Source organism: Mixophyes fleayi, chromosome 1 (assembly GCF_038048845.1).
Source record: "Mixophyes fleayi isolate aMixFle1 chromosome 1, aMixFle1.hap1, whole genome shotgun sequence".
NCBI classification, from domain to species: domain Eukaryota; kingdom Metazoa; phylum Chordata; class Amphibia; order Anura; family Limnodynastidae; genus Mixophyes; species Mixophyes fleayi.
Genome location: NC_134402.1, coordinates 126,285,919 through 126,306,497, shown reverse-complemented (window position 1 = coordinate 126,306,497; position 20,579 = coordinate 126,285,919). Strand labels below are relative to the sequence as shown.

The window sequence follows — 20,579 nt, the reverse complement described above, 5'->3', positions numbered from 1 at the left end:
AACAAATGTGGAGGAATACTTGAGACAGCCTTATTACCTGATCCTTCTCCGCTAGCCTCTTCAGGGAGTTCCTGTAACGTCAGTTTCCACTCTAGCGGTGCATCGCAGGGTGTGACAATAACTGACAGAGGTGTATTGTCTTCTTCTACCGCAAAGAAATACCTGGCAGGAAAATAATAACAAAGGATAACTTAACATTTCATCTTCCAAGGATGATTATAAAACATGGCATGAATGAACTAGAAATTCCTCTGTTACTAAATTTAACTTATGCAAAATATACCAAATAAAGATGTATCATCTTACTTATCAACTGTAGTAACTACCTTAAACCCTGAAACTGATCCTTAGATTGATCGCACAGCCCTAAGGTTGTGAAACTTAACAACTAATAAAGCTGAACAATTAATAAAAGTCAATATACATACATTTCAGAGCTTGGTAAATAAAAGTGTCTATATATTACAATCTACAGTAACCATTTATAGGATATTAATGTGTACCTTTTAGGATTGTCTCTGAAAAGATAGCCACTGATTTCAGCTCCATCAGGAATTACAGATGAATCGTGAAAAAGGGCCTTGTCTCTGATCTGCATCTGGAAGAGTTCTTCATCTCTCGTTGGCAATTTCTGGCCTTTCGAGCAGACCGGAAGCAAAAAGAGTGTGATGTACCAGTGAGACAGCATCATTCTGGGCAAACAAAAATGAAGAGAATTTAGAAAAGAGACAATTTTTTGGTCATTAGGTCAAATAGTTTACATACTTTATATAGCAGGAAAAAATATTGATACATTATACAGTGTTTACATAGAGAAAAAAATACATGCATAGAAAGTGGAAATCTTAGCTATTTTAAAGCAAATCTCTAGCACAGGGGTCAGGGAACTTTTTTTCCTTTTACCCCAAAATATATTTAGATACGCCGTCGTTACCCCCTTGATTTGAAAGTAAGGAAATCATATATTATTAATTATTGGAATTCAAAATTTTATTGAATCTATTCAAAATTTCTTTGAAAGCTTCAACTTCAAAACTTCAAGTTTTGGAGAAATGATGTTGCTTCATTTTTGATACAAGAGCATCAATATTGGGGCATTTTGATGTCAGAGCAATTTGGATACAGTCTTCAGCGTCAAATTGATTTCTCTGCTTTGTTTTTATGTTCGTTAGAGTGGAAAATCCTTGTTTGCAAAGGTAGGTTGTTGCAAAAGGCAGCAACTTTTTGACTGTCTCCTCATGTGCAATTTTGAATTCCTTTGCAGCTGTTGACATCCAAAAATATGACAGATCTGCTTTGTTTTCATATGCAATACGTGCTTTATTATTGCATCGAAGCTCAAGAAGTGCCTCTGCCAACCCTTGAGGCTCTTCTGGTACAACAGCAATTTCACATTTAAAGGGGTCTGCAGTCCAACTGACAGTATGTGAATCGGCAGCATTACCCCCGGGAATTTCATTTTTCCCCCATTTGGGGTAATTTAACCCTGTTCCCTGACCACTGCTCTAGAAGCACCGCCTGTGTTTTTGGTAAAATTATAATGTCCTTTGACTTGTCATCAGGTGGGATATGTAATTCACAAATACTATATATACAATAATATAATGTATGCGCTGGTAGACATTAACTTTGCACACCTCACTTCCTGCTCTCTCCTAGCAGTATCACAGCCCTGTTAACGCATAAACTTCATACAATGACAAGCATAATAATGGTGCAACATTGACATGTGTCATCTGGATGTAACTCAAGAACCACTTGGCTGTTGCTGAGTACCAGCAGCTACTTGCACCCTTGAGCTATACGAATACATACAACCTAATTACATAGTACCAATATAAATATTTTAAATGTCAGAGTCACTTGTGCTAAATTAAATAAAAATGTTATTTTGTCTGAAACTAGGATGTAATTATATGTAACGCTCATTCATGTTAATCATTTAAAAATGTCTCAATGAATATTGCAATATGTCACTGCTCTTTGAAAGCACTTATTCTTTATACAAGGAGAAAACAAGTATATCTTTAAAGGATATATTACAACATGGGGATATATTATGCACCCATAGATGTAAAAAGTGAAACACTTTTCAAAGTCTCCAGTTTCACCCATTAAACTGAAACATCTTTGATTATAGGATTATACTAACCACAACCTTTACTCCTTAAATTTTTTGGATGAATAATCCACTTAAAAGGCTCTTAAAAACACAATATGGTAACGATCCAATTTACCCATCCTTTGTTTCAAGGCTGCTTTATCCGCTTCTTAATGTTCGTCTGGCTATAATTTATTGTTGTCTCAAACCAGTTTTCACCACCATTACAAGTATAGCATTAGCGGTATTATGATGTACAACCAATACTGTAGCTTATAATTCCAACCAATCAAATTATTGGTGCTCATGGCAGCTTTATATATATATATATATATATATATATATATATATATATATATATATATATATATCTTCATCCAACTGATTCTGTTAAGTATTCAGTTTAACAGTTCTAACCCCTTTGTAATTTTGGGATTTTCTGTGAGCTCAGAAATATAATTACTAAGATATGAAAGCAACATAATACACAAAGCATCTCAGAACACAAAAATATGTATTTGTATGTATTAGAAATGTTTCATTTATCAATACTGGTTTATTGATTTATTTATGGGATGTAAAAGCAATAAACTATATTCAAATAATAAATGTTTTGTCTAAAAAGTTTGGTTTCAGTAGAGCTTGATATGGACTTTGCATTGGTGAAACATATAGGGCCCGAGGAGTGTAACTGGCTATATGTTTAGTATAATGTGCACAATTACTCTGCGCATGTCCAGAACTGGACCATACGCCATAGAATGCAGCAACATTCAATCCATCTTCAAGCACAAAGGACAATTACTACATCCTACGAGTGCAGAACAGGGAGAAGAATGGGCGGATACTTGTAGTCAATGTACAGTAATTGCAGCAGCGTCCGATCCAAGCTCTGGGCATCTCTAAGGTACACAATTTTCAGTCATATCACTTGCGCCAGCTACAGGACTAGTCTAAGTGCCAATTACTAGTGATGACATCAGAGTATGCACGCAGAACATGTGCAATCAGAAGTAACTGTAACAATGTATTTTATGTACAGTAGACATTAATTACATCTTAATAAATGTATTTGTAATTTTTTTGTCGTTAATGACTGTATTATTAGCAGGTGACATTAACTGAATAGTTATTGTTTTCTGTGCATTCTTTTGTATCTTTTTATTCCACATATGTATTGGACGTATCCTACAGTGCCCGGTCCAGAGCGGACCTAGACCAGTATTCATCAACAGACGTATCTTCACATCCACTCCTTGCTGAATACATGTGTATATCAAATGTAGGTGCATTTTTTAAAACACGCACATTAAGTTTTAGCTTTGCGTTTGGTAATGAGTCAGTTCCATAATGTATGTGGTGAAATAATATTGTGGTCCTTTCTTTTCCATAGTTGGTTGGATTAGGTAGGGATGAGGAAGCGGAAGAATTTCAGGATATTGTGATGACATCATGAAGGTACAGCTATCAGAATATAAATAAGTGGGGATACATAATTACCCAAAGAGTCCCTTTCAATTTCTGGATACTATTGTGCCCTCAATGATGTTGTGATCGCTAGTTCTGACTTTGGTAGCAGTGAGTCACACTACCAACATTTCCTTTCTGCAATGCCTGACCATCAATTAAAATGGTTTGTCCGCCTCAGATGGATTTTTTTTTCTTCTACTAATTAGGGTGTGGAGTCAGCTATTTAAAAAAAAATATGTTCTTACCTTTCCTGCCTTCTGCAATATACTGGTTCCTCCTTTCTGCAGTGAACCTGTTGTGACTGACAGATGCTGTGGTTACTATGCAGAAGCGCATGCATAGAAAACCAACAGAAATGTAACTCATGGGCAAACGCAGGATTTGTAGAGGGGGGTTTTCACACCACGCCACCAATGGGCATGACCAGCATGCATGGGGGCGTGGCTATAATATTAGACAGTGCTTGGCTGCTCTCCAACTCTTCCTATCCCTATAATATACATGGGCAATGCTGCATGCACTACTGTTAGGTGCACACAGCTCTCCCTTTTCAACCACAGCCATGTGAAGCAGGGGCAGGGTCCATCCACCTCAATTATACAGTGCCCCAGGCTTGGAGGGGGATTTCTGGGCACTAGGACACCCCCCCCCCTCAGTTTGCCTATGTAACTTATCTAAAGAATGCCTCAGCATTCTATTTACTATAGCACTCTAAAGCTGCTGCTGGGAAAGTACACATGGGGGCATATTCAATTGTCCGCGGTTTCTGCCGCGGAAAAACTATTACCGGTATTACAGTAATAGTAAGCCGGATTTCAGCTCACAGCTCCCTGAGCCGCTAGATGAAATCCAGCGAGAAAAGTACCGTAATATCGGTATGTACGCGCACCATTACCGTAATGACGGTAATAGTGCGCAGGGCGCATTACTTTTGGCTGTAACGCCAACAATTAAATATGTCCAATGGAGTCTGAAAGGTAACTTTTTTTTTTTTATTTAAATCGTTATATAGTTGCCCGCCCCATTGATTAGTCAAAATTAAAGTTACAGTGTATATTCTCTTGATTTGGTAGTGGGAGAGTGTGCTGGTAACTTCCAGAGTACAACATAATATGTATAAACACAATACTGTGCAATATTTAACAGATGAAAACCCATTTTCCACTTACGATGACATGCTTTCAAAAGTAAAAGAATGGAAGAAGGTCATTTGTACTGTGGGAATATTCCAGGAGATAGATGAAGCAAAGCAGTGTTAATCCACTCACTCTCACTGTTCCTTTTAAATAATCAAAGACGTATCTGAAGTACTGAAGCAAAACTGCATGACCGTAATAAAGCTCTCTCGGTTGTCATCTTTAAATGACTCGTGATATTTCCTAAACTTCATGTCTGGCTATGATGTCCTTTATATGCATTTCATTTTAGAAATCAGCACCCTCTGCAATGTCATATGTCCTTATATTTCCAAAATAGTTTCTCTGTGACAGCGTTCCATAATCCTCTTTCATACAGGAGGTCTAATTAATAGAATAAAGAAAAAACACTCAGCGCCTGTCTGGTCATTATGCATTAGGATTTTGCTCAAACTTTTTTGATCCGGATTAAAGAAATGGAAAAAAAAGAGAGGTTTAAAATGAGTTTCATCTGCAAAACATAAAATGAATACTGATAGGCAGATTTTGCTAAATAATCTCAGCCGGGCACCCACAAATGTTGCAGACGCAGCAGTTCCATTTTGTCTACATCCATATATTAGAAATATTGTATTTAATTCTATGTGACTCACAAAATCTATAGCGATATTCCAATTACCATGGCTTTGTCTGAAAAGAAAAAGTTCCCTATATATTAGAATAAATATATAAAATGTGACTATGTATTTTTGTTTATTTGTGTTCCTTCCTTTCTTCTTCTTTATTCTTTTTCAAAAAATGGACTCACTAAAAATCCTTAAAATTATTTCATTAAGTATTAGTGGCTGAGAGATCTTGATTTCCTATCTTACAATGCACTCCGTCATGCAATCAAAGTTCAGTGCAGGACAGGAGATAGAATCAGCCTAATAGGCTGATAGGCTCTGTCTCCTGGTAGCAGTACATGTTTGATACAAGTGCGGTGATTCCTGTGTGTTCCCACCAGCCACTAGACAGGGCTTAGCTATACCCAATATGCATCAGAATGAATGTTGCAGAACACATGGAGTGAGAAAAGGACACATCACTTTGTATGAATTAATTTGCTTCTTTATGCCCAACTTTATTTGCCCTTTAAGTAATAAAATATTCTTGCAATAGGACATTACTTAATTTCTATAATGGTGCTAGCAAGTCTTCATGGAGTGCCCACCATTGGTTACAGTGGACATTGTCTGGCTTCTCCGGCCATAATCCTTTTATCTCCCCAAGAATCCCCCAGTCATTCTGATTGAGCTATTATAATTATATATTGTTATAGATTGGTGATGTGGCCTGCTGGTAAGAGATATGTAATGTAATGGGTATATAAATGTGCATGAAACAAATCCCCCCTCTATGCTAGACACAATTAGGATATGTGTGAGCTTACAGTTCCTATAAGATGTATACATATTAAGTCAATTGTCCAAGATCACAAGGGGTTTCATTATGTGCAGTATAAGTGGTGACCCCACCATGAACTAATAAGTGTTAGCCCATTATAATTATAAATTAATATTGTTCTCTTAAAATGTTCATAAAATAATATTGCCGTTTTTGTTGCAGGTGGCGGGGAGACCTACCCGAAATTCGGGAGTCTCCCGGACATTCCGGTACAGTTGGCAAGTATGTATAATCATAAATTCATTTCAAACAGGAAATAATAATTAATGTGGCCCCTTAATCAATAATGACTTCCCACATTATTAATATGCCTAATGTGCCTCCTCTTTTGTTCTGACTAGCCAAATAGCCAGATAGCTCAACCAGCATGCAACTGGACAGTCAGAAAAATAGCCCAACCTGGTCAGCCTAAACCAGGTGCGGTTTTCACTAAAACCTATGTTGTTTAAGTATTTGCAAATCGCAAATATATATATATATATATATATATATATATATATATATATATATATATATATATATACTACACCTACAAGTTCCTCGAAAACACCTGCAAACTCTAAAAATACACCTCCCACTGTAAAATGAAACTGTTTAATAGGTTTGTGCATTACTTTTATTAAGTGCATCCTTTGCAATCATCTCTTTGAGTCAGCAGTTTCTCCCTTCCATGTCTTCATATTGTAAGTTCCTCGGTCCTCATTGTTCAGCATTTTAACTTGTGAGACCATGAGGGAGAGTTTCTGCCATAGGAAAACAAGACCTAACATAGGGATCAATTTACATTATAAAAGAAACCCAAAGCGCTATAATCCCTTTTATGGGTTTCCTTTGCACTGCTACATAAGTTTATAGGATGCAGTATTCTTTGTTATATATCCACCCATTTGCAGGAAAATCCAACATCTTGATGAATGCCAAAGTCATTGCTCCAATAATAAAATTTAATGAAATTAAACTTAACAAAATTACCCTCACTGCCTTGATCTGGATAAAACATTCACCACAGTGCTAAATTGTCATCAAATTAAAGAGATGTGATTGTGATTTACTGCCTCCAATTGATCTGGTATAGTTGAAACAATGCATCTGGAACAAATAAAATCCAATGCTTAATTACAGGGAACAGAAAGTCCATGATTGCAAGTTAGCAAGCAGAATTTCAGGAACGTTGTGTTCATTCTCTGCTGGCACAAGCATACGTGTGGGTGGTGCTTAAGTATGTAGTTTGTCAGAAGCATTATATTCTAATCCGCAAGATTTATACCGTTGAGCAGCTTGTTTCAAATGCAATTTAAAGTCTGTTTTTACTGCCAACGCTAGCAAATAAATAAAATGTTTTCATTCACAACATGGGCAGTTAATAAAATAATGAAGTCATTTAATATATTTCAGGCATTAACTGAAATAATTTCTGCTGTAGAGTAATACACATATAAAATGCATACATATCTGAAAATGTAACAACATCAAATTGTGTATATAGCTACGGTTTCCTCTCACACTCCAAAAACATATCAGTAGGTTAATTGGCTGCTATTAAATTGACCTTAGTCTCTCTTGGTCTGTGTGTGTATATATGTTAGGGAATTTAGACTGTAAGCCCCAATGGGGCAGGGACTGATGTGAGTGTGTTCTCTGTACAGTGCTGCGGAATTAGTGGTGCTATAAGAATAGCTGCTGATGGTGATGATACTGAATAATAGTAATACCAAAAGGTCCTGAAAATCAAGAAAACAGATCTATTTATGTAAAGCTGTCAAATGTGCATTAGTTAGTATTAGAAGACATAGTAATTTCTAAATTGTTCGACAAAACATTTGCCTCATTTCATTTGCATTTAGGTGCAAAATGTTAAATCTTTCAATAGTGGAATTTGGTCTTAAGTGTTCCCAGAACTATGCCAGCCACACCGCATGGCTGTGTATACAAGCTAGAATATGTGTTTGCAATCAGGCACAACTGTAAAAAATGTATCTTATGTACAGTAGACATTAATAACATCCTAATAAATGTATTTTATGGGGGGGGGGGGCAACATTTCCTTTTTAATGTTTGTAATTGAATAGTTTTTTCTGTTCTGTGTATTCTTTTGTGACTTCAAAGTCCCCTTATGTATTGGACATGTTCTGCATTGTCTTGTGTGTTAGAGTGGAGTGGACCTAGCCTTGAATTCATCAACATTCGCTTCATGTTGAATACAGACATGCATATACCCGATGTACGTGTGTTTTTAAAAGAAAACGCACATTACGTTCATTTTGTGTTTCTTGATGAATGAGGCCTTCTGAGAGAAACCAGGGATCCATGTTGGCGTGATATTGCTCAGCCTTGACAATGGCTCATAGATGCCAGACAATGATCGTCAGGATTACTATATACTGATACTTATGGGCTTTATTTTTGTATGTTTTTTCTGAGGTATTATATTGCAGTGCTAGAACTTTTCATACATTTTTGTAGCCACTATGTGCACTATACTCAGACCTCCCCCTCTCTCTAAGACCAGCACATTTTTGTTATCTTTCTTTCTCACATTTTTTTATGTTTGTCTTTTTTGAACAATATGAATCATGCAGCGACACCATGATAGCCAGTATTGAGTCTAGCTTATTGAAAGGATTATAAGAATTGTGCGCTGATTAACTGCTTACAACTGCTCTGATGTTTCTGAAATAGCAGTAGCTTGGAGGAACAGTATATGTTTATGGTTGACCTCAGCATCTAAGGATATTCAGCTTTAGCCAAGTTATAAATGACTGCATTAGATCTGGTATTATCAATGTATTAAGATGATTATGGAATTTTACAGCAGCTTCATGTTTCCTAATTATGGATGTATGGTTTGGTCTCCTTGCACATTTTTGAAGCAACTTGTAAATCAACATGGAGAGTTTTTATCCACTCAAGTCTGGATAATGTTTTTTTTAAATAAAGTTTTTTCTATCACATTGTTTCATGTAAATTTATTTTACACTAGCAGGACTCCCTGGTCTCTGGTCTCATAATGTGTGATAGAATTATTACCCAGGTTGTGTCATTATTAATCAAACTGGATAAAGTCTCTTTGTGCTCAATTCATAGGCAAGCGAAGTGGAGATTTACAGGTGCCTGAAATCCTCCCATTATATGATTGCTACTGTTGAAAACACATGCCCCAAGTGATCTTATGTCAGGTCACTATGCAGAAGCTCCTTCATGGTAATCATAGCTGCTCTCAGCTATGTGACAGGCTCACCTCAGTCACATGTTGGATGGAAATATCTTAGTCCGTTGGTGAAATTAAACATATTTTGTGGTTCCATTTCACCTGCTGAAACATTATAATACTTTAATATCCACTGTGGGTCATTTATTAACATACTCAGGAAGTCTCAAACTCCAAGTAATTGCAAATAACAGCAACAAAACTCTGCCTCGCAATTCCCAAACACAAAGTTCACTATATTGCTTGTCAAGGATGTACTTGTACAACTGAGTTTAAATGGAGAAAATCAGTTTCTTACATTACATTTACATTGAACTTACAGAGCATACATATAAAGTATTTATGTATAATTTAGAATGTATATAATACTGTTACAACTTAATATCTACAGTGCTACATATATAATCTTTAACAAGAGAATACTAACAAATGTGAAGTACTGTAACTTTCAGGCCACCTATAGTTCTTCCACACAGTTCATATACAGTACTGTGCAGTTAGTATAGATTGGGCTCCCAATAACTATGAATCTATTCTGGTATTGTCTACATAAAGTATAGTCATGTGACCTATGGGTTAACGTAGGAATGAGGGCAAGTGCTTCCCCCCGTCAAAGTCCTACTACAGGACAGTAACATGACTGATAAATATGGGTTAACAAATAATTTTGCCCCTTAACATTACATTTAATGACATGACTGGAAATGGCTCCCAAAACCTGTATATAGCTCACCTAGATAATTGATTAAAATATATAAATATCATTTATAAATTCATAAATATCTAGGCTAGATTCCACCTTATTGAAGTTTTTAGACAAATTATTATTATTATTATTATTATTATTATTATTATTATTATTTAGTGAGTTTAGTCATTTTTAGAAAACCTTTGCTATCCCCCATGGTTGCTAATGTTTTGTATCCATGTGAACTACAATAGAGTATTTCAGGACTAATTGTAAAGTGGTATATTGTACACCACCCTTTATTTTTAAACTATAACACCCTTTCATCTCACAAAAGGAATGGATATGAAAGCCAATATGGACAACTTTCATGTACAAATTTAAAAGATAAAAAGAGTTCTGTTGACATTTGTCACACAAGTTTTTCCAAGAGGGTCTGCTATTGAAATCCAAGATTTTCCCTAATTTTGTATAATTAAATTAGCAGTTACACATGACACCTGTCAACATTTGTCACAGAAAAACAAATAATGCTGATTTTCCATAACACATCATTATGAACATAAATAACCTTATCACATATAAACTAGCCGTATACTTTAACTTAAAGCATTAATAAAACCTACCTACCCACCTACCTACCAATCTAGTTGCAGATGATGTAGAGGAAATACAATGTTGAAGGGATTTTAGTAAGCATTGTTCAATGGATGTTTCTGTTTTAACTATTATACATCATTTAGAAGAACTTCTGTCTGGTTCTGTCCCAAATCACAGAATGGTAAATTTATTTATCACTGTATCATAAGGACCAGTTTAAAACAAAACATGGCCCGCATAGAAAATGCATGATGCCTAGGATTAAAATGTATATTAATAGAGAGAGAGGAAAAAAATGTAATGGACCTATAGTGGGGAGCTCAAGGTTCTTAAGGGCTTGGGTTAGCTTTAAAATGGCTACATGGGTTAGTGATTAGTTAATGAGGGCAATGGTTAGGTTTATGATTTGAACATTCAAGTTATTTTTTGTTTTTGAAATGTATTATTTATTTATTTTTTAATTTTTTATTTTGAAACCGCATAAACAAATAAATGAACATACTCAGTTTAAGCAATAACGCTTTACATCTGAATCATAAACGACATGACACTTTAACAGTGATGAAAAAAAAAGTAGCACTTTCAACAACACAGAAAAATAGACAGTTGAGCAAATATCAAATGTGAAACAATCATAAGGCAGCGGTGGTTTTGTATTTTTGAGAAGGGGAACGGGATAGGAGAAAAGGGGAGGGTAAAGGTCAGGGGGGAGGGGAAGAGGGGGGGTATTAACCTCTCAATCTATTAGAGTTACAAATCAAGAATTTCCCGGGATGGAGGATTGTTGCCAATTAAACCAGGGTGACCAAACTTCCCTACATTTTGGTAAGGAATCATTCAACAGGGCAGAGATATGCTCCATATAGGAGATAAACCAAATACGGTTAATCAGTTCTGCTTTAGAAGGGGCCGTGGGTTGTTTCCAGGCTCTTGCTATGAGTAGTTTGGAAGCTTGGTAAATGTGTGCAATTAAGCAATTTTCAGCTTTACTTATATCAGGGATGGGCTGGTTAAGTAGAATCTGGGCAGGCTTCTTACTAACTTTAATCCCTGTGGCTTTTCGAGCTATAGCCAGAGTGAGAGTCCAGAAAGTTTGAATGACAGGACACTCCCACCAAATATGCAAAAAAGTTCCCTTGGCCCCGCAAAGGCGCCAGCATCTATCTGAAACCGATGGGTATATCCGATGCAACCTTTCTGGAACCAGGTACCAGCGTGTGTAAATCTTATAGCCGTTTTCTTGGATACCTGCATTAATGGAGACCTTCGCTGTTCTGGTGCGAATAATAGACCACTCCTCGCTGTCCAAAGACTCCCCCAGGTCCCGTTGCCATACCTCTTCATGAGGCTCGAGAATTAGATCAGGTGGTGCTGTGAGTGTACGATACATGATTGAGATATTTCCCCTACGGCCTGCGGAGTGTATACAGTGGCGTTCAAATTGGGACCTGCTACGGAGACGGGAGGACCGGGTTTGTGACTGAATAAAGTTGCAGATTTGTACATATTGAAAATGAAAAGGAGAGGGGGTGACATTTATCTCGAATTTCATTGAACGAGGCAGGGGCGGTTTCTCCCTTAATATGTAGAAAACGCTCTATCTTGTGTGCACGCCACCATTCTGATATTGCAGATGATCTCCCGGGTGGGAATAATGGGTGAGTTCAAATGGGAGTCAGGGGAGAAGGGTATGGGGCTAGGTTATGTTTTTTATTATCCAGATCCCATGAGTTTAGAGTAAAGGCAATTGCTGGGCAGGAATATACTGACGCCGGTCTACAAGATTTAGGAAGCCATAATAGGTGGTGTACAGGTACATCAGGGGTCATAGCATTTTCTATGTCCACCCATTTTTTTAGTCCTGGGTTGAGATGCCAAGAGATGACGTGGCTCAGTTGTGTAGCCAAATAATATTCAAACATTAGCGGTAGACCAAGGCCTCCAGCCTCTTTGGGTTTAGCCTGTAGCGATTTACTCAATCTGGGTTTCTTCCCTTGCCAGATAAAACGGTTGCATAACGCTTGGAGAGAGAGGATAGTTTTCCGGGGTATTGACACTGGGAGTGTCTGAAATAAGTACAATAGGCGGGGAAGGATATTCATTTTGATGACTTGGATTCTACCTACCCAGGAAATGTATCTAGGTTCCCATCTAGCCAGGTCGTGTTGGATGGTTGACAGCAGGGGCAATTAATTAGCTTTATATAGGCCTACAAAGTATTTGGTGATATTTATCCCCAGGTATCTGATTGAGTGAGGACACCACTGGAAGTTAAAAGATAACTGTAGGGCTTCTCTAGTTTTACGTGGGACGTGGAGGGAGAGGGCTTCAGATTTGGAATCGTTAATTTTATAACCCGATAACTTGACAAAGAGTGTAAGTTCTGACTTTAGGTTCGGGAGTGTAACAATGGGATTAGTCAGAGTAAGCAGGACATCGTCTGCAAAAAGTGAGATTTGATAATGTGAGGCGCCCAGCCGGATGCCTGAGATGTCTGGGTTAGAACGTATTTTAGCTGCCAAAGGTTCAATGCACAGAGCAAACAATAATGGGGATAGTGGGCAACCTTGCCTTGTGCCGTTGTTTAACTGGATGCGACTGGAGACCTGACCATTGGTCATGACCCGGGAGGTGGGGTTGGTGTATAGAGCTGTTATAGCCTGTAAGAAATGGCCCCGGAAGTCAAAAGATTCTAACGCAGAAAACATAAAAGGCCAGGCTACCCTATCAAATGCTTTCTCTGCTTCTAAGGCTAGAAGCAGCGAGGGGACTTTATTAGAGTTAACATGGTGAATTAAATCTATTACTCTACGCGTATTATCAGGGGCCTGCCTGCTAGGAATAAAACCCACCTGATCCGGGTCTATAAGATCAGCCAGAACCCCATTCAGTCTATTAGCTAAGATTTTGGCAAAGAGCTTAATATCTATGTTAAGGAGAGAGATTGGGCGGTAATTTGCACAATTGGTGTGGTCCTTATCTGGTTTAGGTATGACTATAATAGTGGATGAGGTAGAGTCAGAGTGAAAGGAGTTGCCATGTAAAATTGCGTTAAATAGAGCAGTGAGTTTAGGGAGTAACTTGGGTGCAAAGGTTTTATAATACGCCATAGTAAAACCATCAGGGCCTGGTGCCTTAGAAGGTTTCTGCGATCTAAGAGCAAGTTTGACTTCCTCTTCAGTTATTTCTTCAGATAATTTCTCAGCTTTAGCCCGACTTAAAGTCGGGAGATTACAAGAGCTCAAGTAATTGAATATGTCAGTTTTGCGTGAGTCAGCGTCACCCTGAGCTGGCAGATTATAAAGAGCCTCATAGAAAGAGTGAAAGGTCTTGTTGATGTCTCGGGGATCATAGGACAAACTGCCCTCTGCGTCCCATATTACATTAATTAATTGGGAGGCCCTTTTAGTTTTGAGGCTATTTGCTAGCAGTGAGTCTGCTTTGTTACTTTTTTCGTAAAACCTTTGACCCACCCAGCGGAGGCTCTTTTCTGTCTTTTCAGCTATAAGGTGGCTAAGCTCCCCTCGCAACTTAGTGAGTTGAGTAAGTGCTTGGGAAGAATGTGTTCGTTTGTGTTCTGATTCAAGTGTAAGGATCTGAGATGACAGAGAATCGATCTTCGCCATCCGCTGTTTTTTACGAGAAGATGCAAAATTAATAATCTTCCCCCGAATTACTGCCTTATGCGCCTCCCACGTAGTGGAGAGGCTTATGTCCTCAGTTGAGTTAAACTCAAAGTATTCATCCAATTTATCATTCAGCAAGTTTTGGAAGTCTGGGAGCTTGAGGAGAGCTCCATTCAATTTCCAGGTGGTCCCTAGACCCCCAGTGGCGGCGAGGTCAAAGGAAGCCTCCGTTGCTGAGTGATCCGACCAGGGGTTGGGATGGATGTCTGCCGATGTTAGTGAGGACATTAGGTGAGGACAGCACAGAATCATATCTATTCTAGAATATGAATCGTGGGGGTGAGAATAGAAAGTGTTGTCTCTTGCAGAGGGGAAGAAATGTATTATTTTTTAATCGTTAACATTTTGAAATACGAGTCTTAGTATCTCAAGGATTAATAGATGCATTTGAAAGATGCAATTCTTTAAGACAAGCTAACTCATGTCATTCTTTATGCGGAGGTCCTATGATCAGGGGTATTTTAGAGAAAACATAATAAAAACAAAGAAATTTGATTGAGGTGATTTTCCTTCTTGTTCTCTTTAAGTTCTAAAATGAACATATTTAATATTTTGATTCAGGAGTGGAAACATCATCACCGGGGCCTGGGAATACTCACCAGCAAAAATTCCCACACAAGCACATAGACAAAGTAAAGTGCTAGGACAAGCAGACTTGAATATCTGCTTTGCATCCTTAAAATGTATATTGTTGATAACCCTTATTTACCCCTGAATATTAGAAGATACACATTACATAGCAATACCCCCAACTGTCCCGTTTTTCTCAGTACTATTGACAAAAGGGGTGTCACCTAATCGTTTGTGAGTGCTGTGTGACTGGGGCCTGGGTTGATTAGGGATATGTCCTTTTTTGTCCTAGTTTTTTTCTTGGATTGTTTGACATACTAAGCAAAACATAACCAATGGACAGTCTTACAACAACAATTGTCCTCTATATAGTTTCTCGGGTTGTTTGTTGTTGTGGTTTCTGAAATTGTTTAAACATTTTGGTAAAAAAGCAGTTCCAGATAATTCTACATGTTTCCTTCAAAGTAACTGAATCTCTGTTTCATTCATCTGCATATTTAATCAATGACTAAAAGGGGCAGGCCATCAGGATGATGAAAATGAATTTTACTGCTTGTATTTGGTAAAGCTGTTTCTTGCAGACAAATTCCTTACAGAGCTCAGAGGATGTACAAGAGCTCAGTTCATTTCCTGTTCATGGAGTAAACTTTGTTTACTATACAAAATAACATTTATTATTAGGATATTCTGATTTATCACTGACAGTATTGGAAATTACGGGACTTTTCATGGATTGGTAAATCACAATCTCACATATAGTAGATGCAACTATTGGTAATCATGTCTTAAAAGAAAAGGTTTCATATAGAGTTTTAAAGTATTGGTTATATCAGGGATCCACATCGGGGATTCACATGCAAGCTGCCATATGTAGAAATGATGTAATTGCCACAGGCCATGTATTTTAGGGTGACCAAAATATGAACTGCCTGTGATGCAATAATCAAACTTCTCCTTGTATATACAACTCTACACCACCATATGCTGCTCTGTGATCACATGTGTCACCATATAATACTCTGCAAAAATAAAACACAGCTTGATTGCTGGCCTCATTACAAGGGCCACTCTCTGCTTCTACAAATGCTAAAATCATGAACAAAATGGGAAGTTTTGCTTTCTAGTAACCTGAGCCTTATGCAACACACCAAACATTATTCTGGCCAAAGGCCAAGTAGTCCGTATGTGTTACAATTACTGGAACTATACTTTTTTCATAATAGTAATTCTGCTAAGCAGTGGAATGAGAGGTTGGCGATGCATGAGGTACTAGGCATACAACTGTATATACCTAGAATGTTCATCCACAAAATTCTTAGGCTTTGGTATACTCTTGATATTGTAATTTATTCTGTAATTTAGATCGTAATGCTTAATATCTACCATCATATTTATAAAATGTCTGTATTTCCCCACATTGCCCCTGGCATTAGAGGAGCTGCTGTGGGATTATGTTTGTGTGTGTGACATTCCCCACCTCAGGATACTGTGTAGCAGCGCTCCACAGGCTGTAATGGAGGTTCTTTGTCATCATCATCATCATCATCATCACCATTTATTTATATAGTGCCACTGATTTTGCAGCGCTGTACAGAGAACTCACATCAGTCCCTGCCCCATTGGAGCTTACAGTCTAAATTCCCTAACACATAGACAGACAGACAGACAGAGAGGGAGAGACTAGGGTCAATATGATAGCAGCCAATTAACCTACCAGTAAGTTTTTGGAGTGTGGGAGGAAACCGGAGCACCAGGAGGAAACCCACGCATACACAGGGAGAACATACAAACTCCACACAGATAAGGCCAGAAATTGAACTCATGACCCTAGTGCTGTGAGGCAGAAGTGCTAACCACTGAGCCACCGTGCTGCCCTGTCAGTATTTATCTCTTTATGATAAGGATACTGAATGAAAGCAACTATTTACTTTTTTCCTTTCTGGTTTCGGAACTTTCTGGATGAAAAGTTGAATACTTGTATATGTGTTTTACCCAAAGATATGGTATTATAATGAAACCTTTATACCAGCATTAACTAGGCAGATGGTTTCTGCAATCTTTGTAATACTAGTTGAGAATGACATATGACTTTGTATTTACAAGCTAGGCAATGTATGAGTCATGCTTGCCTACTATCCCAGAATGCCTGGTAACTGCAGAATTTGGGGCAGAAGAGTAGGCCATGCTCCCAGGGCCTGGGATGGGGCCATGATGCTGCAATACATTGTGAATTGCGTCATCATGCCCCCACACCCACTGTGCAATTGTGCACCCACCCTACACTTTCAGCCTTATTTTCTTCTTTTACAACAATTTGGTGGGAAGCCTGTTTACCAAATTGCATCTATATGATACAATAGGCTATCAACACACCTTTACCCTTATCTTGCCGAGATGTTGTACTGCATTCAGCCATCTTGCTATCAACGGCATCTAAAGATTGTAGGCTTGCCTATAGATTGTAAGCTTGCGAGCAGAGTCCTCTTATGTCTTAAGTAGATAACAGGGTAAAGTACACATATCTGCTTGGATCAGTACCTGTAAAGTTGGTATGGAACCTTATTCCTGGCCAGAGTTTGGATAGCAGCCAGAACAACAGGACTTCAGCTTTGATGAGTAGTTTTAACTGTTTGGTCATTTGAATGGCTGAAACAATTTTTATATTTTTATATTGAAGTTTATTGTTTTATACCGGCGATTTTATTATTGATATGCAATAATCCAAAGAGATGTATATTGTATGCAGATATAAAGATTATATCTAATACTTTTGAAGGACGTATTACATGTCTTTTTTTTGTGTGGAGCATTGTAGTTCCCAATATGGATCCAGATGTACAATAACTTGAAAAAACTTGAATGTAATTTTCATCTTCTGGAATTGATCTTATAGATCAGATAAGCCGATCTTTCATTATTCTTCAGTACGAGGTGACTTTAAAAAAACACTATAAAAAACACTATAAAAAACACTATAAAAAATTACAACTGTTTAATGCATAATAAACTATATTTGGCACTTTTGTTTTTTATTTTTGTTTTAAACTAAATTTTTATATAAAATTAATGAAAATAATAAGACAAAAAATTATAGAAAGATGATGCCTTTAATAGAAAGCATTACATGCTTTCAAGGCTCTAAAACCCTCTCTCTGTGTGTAATGACCAAACTGCCCAAAACATTGCTCTCTGTATTGACAGAGGTGTCAGGAAGGGAGAGGAGCAGCTACAAATACCTGGACGTATATTTACTACACTGCGGGTTTGAAAAAGTAGAGATCTTGCCTACAGCAACCAATCAGATTCTAGCTGTCATTTTGTAGAATGTGCTAAATAAATGATAGCTAGAACTGATTGGTTGCTATAGGCAACATCTTCACTTTTTCAAACCTGCAGTTTAGTAAATATACCCCCAGGTCCTGGATCTCCCTTGGGGGCCTGTCCGTTGTGATAAATGTTAAAGAGTATGGGGCTTCACTGCCATAGTTGATCTGGATTATGTGTTGTGAAAGTGACTGGATGGACCAATAGCTTTTTATTGGTCTGCAGGATAACATCTATTCTAACCTGCTGGTACCGCAGCGGCTTTTCCCAAAGATACGTGTGCAGCCATCGGGTCCATGTGATCAAACACCATTAGGCAGTACGCCTAGCTGGTGGAGAGGGGGAACACGACCACAAGAAGCTGTACCAAGGACCGAGATTACGCTCAGCATCCTGATCAAAATCTCTATGAGTGGACAAACTATTATATAGGAGGCATTCATGACATACCTCAAAGCAAAAAACAAACTTATTTCGCTGAACGTAATTAAATTTATTCCCACAAGTCTTACTTTGCTATGCTTAATTTGTAAGAACTTTTCTGTATGCAAATTTCTTATTAAGTATGTCCTTTTATTTTAGTATAGTTCTCCTGTATTTGCATGTAGTATGAAGGTACATCCCAAGTTCAGATGGAATGGCTGTAAGTCAGTGTTCTGGAGAACAGCTCAGATTTGGCACTCCACAAATCAAATCAGGCTTTTGATGTGAGTTCATTTGTGTAACAGGCTGGAAATGAGCTGTACTCCATTAAAGAAATAATTCTTCAGAATAGGACAGCTGTAGAGGTTACCAAAAAGCAGAAGCAATCAGCCGTGGAGCTGTTTATCTACTGGTTACACAATTGATAATGTACGGAGCCATTCTTCAAATCAATTAAAAAAACAAAACTGCACATTAAAGATTCTTTTACTTTCTAGAAGATAGATCTCAGCACGAAGGATTATTTGTTTTCAAATGTTTTCATGATTTTTATGGCAAAGATGTTCTGCAAACCTGTATATTGAAAAAAAATATATATATATATATATATATATATATATATATATATAAATGCATTCAATATAATAAAATACAGACAGAATAGAATATATATATTTATATTTATATATAGCATATTCCCAAAAACACCTATTCATCGGTTTACTGTCTGAATTAAAGTCAAATAAAAACTAGAGGTATGAAGATTTATTTTACCTGCTACAAATTGTTGTTATTATCTGAAGCAGTCAACTAAGAGTTAATTAAGACGTACCTATTCGCTTAGATCACGGATTTTATTCTAGTTTGGGTTTTTAACCCAATTGCAGCACAGTGGTTAGCAATGCTGCCTCACAGCGCAGGCTCAGGAGTTCAATTCCAACCAGGGCCCTATCTTTGTGGAGTTTCTTTGTTCTCCTTGTGTTTCAATGGGATTCCTCTGAGTGCTCTGGTTTCCTTCTAAGGTCCAAAAAACCACACTGATGACTTAATTGGCGGCTGACTAAAATGGATCCTATTACTGGATTATACGTATTTGTGTGGTAGGGAATGTAGACTGTAAGCTCCAGTGGGGTAGGGACCGATGTGAGATCTCTGTACAGCACATCATAATATGGTGGACTATATACCTGCATGGCCCCAGCCCGCCTTAATATAAGAAGGAGAGGTGAGATCCAGGTAGGTGGCCTACTCTGCTGGAAGTCAGGGAAGACTCCTCGAAATTTGGGAGTCTCCTAGAGGTTCTGGGAGAGTAGGCAAATGGCAGGTTGGTTTCAGAAATTTTTTGATTATGACTTAAATGGCCTATGGGCAGCATTGAAGCCATAGGCCCCATTTCACATACATTTTATCATGCTTCATACAAACCATCCTAAAATCCCCTTAATGTCCATTTTAGACACACACCAACTGTCCCACATGATCATCATTACAGCAAAACCTGCTCCTAAAGGTTACTGTAATTTAGATTCATGAAAGTGCATGCTAGCACCACTGAAACTGGATGGGATAGTTATAAATCCTGTGTACGTAGATGCTGCAGCCCTGTTTGTCACTGTTGGTGGGTGTTTCTCTTTACAACAATTATTTTGACATGAAAAAATAAAACCTCTGTTTCAGCACTGTGGCAGAAAAGTAAGCAGCAGTGAGTCAGTTAAACAAATAGACAATTACTGAATAAATCCAATTGGGCAATAAAGTAGTAAATAATCTTTAATATAAAAGATTAGCGGCTTGTGTTAGTCTGTGTGTGGAAAAAAAACAACAAGCTGCAGCGCCACCTGCTGGGTGGAGTTATACACTGACCTACTAAATTCTTAGCATTATATAATATATAAAAGTAAAAGCCTAGCGGCGTGTGTTAGTGTGT

At 37.7% G+C, this 20,579-nt stretch overlaps 1 protein-coding gene across 1 annotated transcript in view; it reads right to left on the bottom strand.

Moving 5' to 3' along the window:
* The window catches only part of NDNF (neuron derived neurotrophic factor), a 35,140-nt gene that overhangs the window by 4,235 nt on the left and 10,326 nt on the right, over window positions 1-20,579 (bottom strand). The window contains exons 2-3 of the mRNA XM_075200323.1: window positions 504-692; window positions 38-162 (exon numbers count right to left, since the gene is read on the bottom strand). Coding sequence (XP_075056424.1) covers window positions 38-162; window positions 504-691 — 313 coding nt within the window. The 5' untranslated portion in view covers window position 692. The remainder of the gene's footprint in view (window positions 1-37; window positions 163-503; window positions 693-20,579) is intronic.